This window comes from Fulmarus glacialis, unplaced genomic scaffold (assembly GCF_000690835.1).
Source record: "Fulmarus glacialis isolate BGI_N327 unplaced genomic scaffold, ASM69083v1 scaffold6433, whole genome shotgun sequence".
Classification (NCBI taxonomy): domain Eukaryota; kingdom Metazoa; phylum Chordata; class Aves; order Procellariiformes; family Procellariidae; genus Fulmarus; species Fulmarus glacialis.
Window position 1 is genome coordinate 31,817 of NW_009203476.1, and position 4,614 is coordinate 36,430.

The 4,614-nt window shown below is 42.1% G+C and overlaps 1 protein-coding gene across 1 annotated transcript in view; it reads left to right on the forward strand.

Moving 5' to 3' along the window:
• AKT1 (v-akt murine thymoma viral oncogene homolog 1) overlaps positions 1-4,614 on the forward strand; it is a 34,844-nt gene that overhangs the window by 26,163 nt on the left and 4,067 nt on the right. Inside the window, exon 10 of the mRNA XM_009574642.1 lies at positions 2,379-2,466. Coding sequence (XP_009572937.1) covers positions 2,379-2,466 — 88 coding nt within the window. The remainder of the gene's footprint in view (positions 1-2,378; positions 2,467-4,614) is intronic.

The following is a 4,614-nucleotide window of genomic DNA, read 5'->3' on the forward strand; positions in this document are numbered from 1 at the left end:
GTTCTTGCATGTCCTTACGAAAGACAAACCTGCTGCTCTTTCAGTTCTCAGTGGTGCTTAACTATAATTTTTGTGTTAGGTGCTGATTTAATTTTGTTCTCCTTGAGAGGGTCCTTTCATACTAATTCTGAAAAACAGGAGTGTATTTTGGAGTAAGTCCGTATCCAAAATATGAGGTTTCTATCATTTCCCCATTCACTTGGAATGGATTTGTTTAATAGTATAGATTTTTAAAAGGTAAGTAAAACATCTGGGGTTCTTCTTGGCATTTCCCTGAGTATGTATTTGCCCTTCATGGATCAAAGGCTCGTATTAGATAACGCATTCTCCGAAGCACTTGTACGTGGCTGCAGCCAGCCACCCTTCCTGCATGCTTCTGCAGAACACAATTCAGGTTCTTCTTAGCTTATAGTCACTCCTGATCTTCTGTGCAGAAGTGCAGTCTCTTGACATCTGTGGATAAAGAGGATTGACTCCACCCTCTTCTTCACTGGCCATTGTCATCTGCACTGGGGAAGCAACGAGATGCCTGGTAGAGACTTGGCAAAGCCTCTAGACCTGTGGGGAACCAGCCGAGAGATGATTACTCGCAGAGTTTGTGTTCCCAGGCTGCCCTGGAGTTTGCCTCTGTTCCAGGCTGCTCTGCAGCTGTATAAGGTGCTGCCAGGCAGATGGGAAAGCCATCGTCCGGCTTGGTTTGGCCTGTGGGGCTCTAAGGTGAACTTAGGCTTGGCCTTAGAGCTTACCTGGGGAAGGAGACCATCACCCAACACTTTGCGACTCAAAGACTGGAGATCTGTTCCCTGTTCCACTGCACGTTTCCTGAAGGAACATGAAGGAGCAAACCCCTGAGGTTGCTGTGCCAGTAAATGAAAGAGGACTGGGAAGCAAGCATGGACTCTGAACTGCCAGGCACCTCTGCTGCGTGGTCTCTCTGGTACAGCTGTGGCCTCTGCCAGCTTGCGCTCTCTGAAGACAGTGCTCGGGCATGCCTGAGAGGGTTGCATGCACCAGGATCCATTCCCAGTCGGCAGTATGGACAAAGTGTCGCCATATTTGACTCCTCCTCGCTAAACAATTGTCCAGTGCTGTCCCAATAGCATTGTGCCTTCGAACTGTGTCCCAGAGCATGCAGTATGGTCGCAAGCTGTCACAATACCACTTCAATGGCCTGTAGCATAGCCTTCACATTATCTCTGATATTCTGAACCGAAACCCTTCCCTCCACCCCCAAATAATCATGTATTAGGGCCACAGGGTTACCGCATGTGGCCCAAGGAGATTCAGGGCCAACTGCTGTGCAGCAAGGAGGAGGCCTGGCCGGGCAGCTTGGCTTCAAGGTTCAAAGAACAGTCCTTGACCCGCTTTTCTATAGTGTTATAGCTCTAGCCTTGGTCATGTAGAGCTGTTGTTCCAAGCTCTAAAAATAGAGATAATATCTCAGTTTGCCAGTGGCACCAAGAATCGGAGAACAAGCAGATACTAGAGGTCAGCCTGGATGAACATGGTGACACCTCTTGTACTTAAAAAACCCTGAACATCATCTTAACCTTGTTACCTGAAAGTAAGTCTCCTGCTGATTACTCAGTATGTGTTTTGTTTTCTCAGTGCATGCCTTTGCTTGCAGATGTGGTTCAATCTTTCAGAGAACATTTTAACCTCCACAGCAAAATTTAAGCATCTGTTAGCTCAAGACTGCAACTAAACTGATTGCATCTATAAGCTGTGTGGACAGTTTTATTTTGGAATAAAAGTGCTTTATCTTCATATACCTTAAGTCAATAAAACACTCTTTGTGCTTTTGTGAAGCCAAGGAGGAGGAAAGATTTGCATACAACACGATATTATCACTGCAGTTGTCAACTGTTTTCTTTAATGGAAATTTAAGTCAGGTTGCATAAATCAGTTTGTCTTAAAAATCCTTGCCTCTCTTACACTTCAAAATCAAATTCAGTTTTACTGCTGGCATTATTCTGCTCTATAAAATTGTAAGGGGTAGTCACTTACTAATTTAGAAAGAGAGGAGGGTGTGTGGCTCAGACCTTTTACTTGCAGGATCTGCTGTGGTCCCTAGGACAGCATCTTTCCTGAAGGGCAGGTCTTTTGAATTGTGATTATTACTTTTTTTCCTTGTTTGTTTGTTTGAGAGAGATCTTTATTCTAGTTCTATTTGTTAGAGTGTTTTCAAATCTTTTAGTGGAACTGTGTTGAAGCCTAAAATAGACTATCCTTGCACAAAAAACAAATATGAAGCAAATGCTAGAACTGCTCCCAAATGTATTATATAAACTCCGAATTTTTAATTTACCATTTAATAAAAATTGTATGAGAAAAATAACTGTACTCAAACATTTAATTACTTATTTTGCCCCAAACAGGTTAGGTGGCGGTCCTGATGATGCCAAGGAGATTATGCAGCACAAATTCTTTGCTGGCATTGTTTGGCAAGATGTATACGAGAAAAAGGTACTTACACAACTGTTCTCCCAAGGTCAATTGTAGCTGTGGATATACTGAATGTTTCAAATTTTGTTGCCCTCTGTAAGGTACACAGAAGCCCTCCATGGAAGAGTTTTGCAATTGTTTTTAACAAGGCTAAGTTGCTTCATGTTTCTTGAAATACTGTAACGGGATTACTTCTGAACCAACGCTTGCTTTTTTTCAATGAGAGGCGTATCTCTCAATGAGATACTTGATTCTGTGACTGAATAAATAGGATGTGACCAAAATTGCTTCCAAATTTAGACAGTATATAAGCTTTTAAAATGGCTTTTCCTGTGAATTCTTGGTGCCATTCCCTGCTATCAACTGACATATCCCTTGTGAGCCCAGGAGTTACTGTTGGTTCCTGAGCATCTGGAAGCAAAACTTCCTAGAAGCAGTAGTGGAAGATGGGCTGTTTGTTCCTTTTGCATTTTTCCTGTCTTGAATGATGAAATTAGACTGAATAGACAAGTGCAGAGAAGTGTAGGCTTTTACATCAATCCAAGCGTAATTTTTTTTTTTTTTTTGTGACAGAGGGCTGATGTGACGTGTCTGGTGTTTCTCATTGGTTTTCCTTGAGACCCACTGAGTTTGTAGACTTTCCAATGGGAGCCACTGAAGTCAAGGAGCCCAAACTTTTCCGTATGAGTGTGTTTGATCAGTTGTCTATGCCTCACTGTCCCTTAGTTCACAGATAACTTATTCCACTCCTCCAAGATGCCCTGTTTCATGCTCTCGGGGTGATCTGCTGTTGTCCTCTCCCATTTGATTCTCACAAGCCACATCTTCCATAATGCTCACATGAAATGCAGCTAACTAAAACATAGGTCTGGTGATTCAAGGCTCCCATCTACTGGTGCCACATGATCTCACCCAATCCCAGCCTTTCCCGATTTCCCTCCTTCCCCCTGCAGCCCCTCATGATATCAGATCTCATTTGATCTCTAAATACAGTTTAGTTCTCCCTCCAGCTGGTGGGAGCAGGTAAGAAACTTAGCAGAAACTGAGTTTTAATTCTTTGGATTCTTTCAGTAAAACTAATACAGTGATCTATTAGCAACGTTTGTATTCTTAAAAAAATAGAGCATAACACCACTGGTTTCCATACCGTAGTGGGAGAATTGTCCAGTGCCTGTATACAATTACAAAGAGTGCTCTGTTCCCTTCTCTTCTTTCACTTCCTCACAGATTTGTGTGGCTAAAGGGAACTGAAAAATCATAAAATAAGTTTTTGTGCCTTGAAAGCATAGATAGAGTTTAGACCTCTGTCTTTTCAAAGCATCCCTTGAGAAAGAGCTGCGTGCAGGGCAGGAGGGAGTTGCGTGGAATTTATTCAGTATAATGTGAAAAGTGTATCTGAATTACTGTTCTAAACAGGTTATCCCCATTTTCACCCAGCTGACAAGCTGAATACTTGGGATTTTGCTAATTTTTTGAAGTTGAAGGTAAAAAGTTGATAACGGGCCTCAAATGTCTTTAGTCAAGTTATTTGTTATTTGGTGGTAGTCCTGCTTCCCTAAACAGAGGAGAAATCATACAAGCTGTGGGCAGTTTTTTTATCCATAGGACTGAGAAAGCCTTCATAAATTGTCCTGTGGTAGTACTGACTCAGGTTGTTGTGGAAACTACCAGGAAATTCCAAGTGTTACATATTTTGGAGAACACAGTGTGCTAATTGAGACTGTTTCTGACCTTGGCATATCCAAGGAGGCTGGATTCTGGGTTTCCTCCGGTCCCGTTAGCGTGTGCATCTGAAATTGGATGTAAACCATTACCTACTGTAGAAATAGCCATGTTGTGCAAATGAAGAGATTTCAAAAAGCCTGTGAGCAATTGCTGCCTACGTTCTGGGTGGCCCAAAGAGAATCTTGCAGCATTTACCTGAAATGCAGTCTCACGGATAAAAGCTGAATTTTGTCAGCTGCCTAGAGGTGTTTATGTGCTAAGCTTAGTTACCCACTATCTCCAGATAATGGTGAATATGTTTATGAATATAGGCTTGGAGTAATCGAGAACACTTACTTTGTAATTAAGCTTTTTGGAAACATAGCTTTGCTTTGAATTACAAGGAGTTTTGAAGAACTAGGGTTGTCCCAAGAATTTAAAATATTCATTAGATTCTCCTGAAAG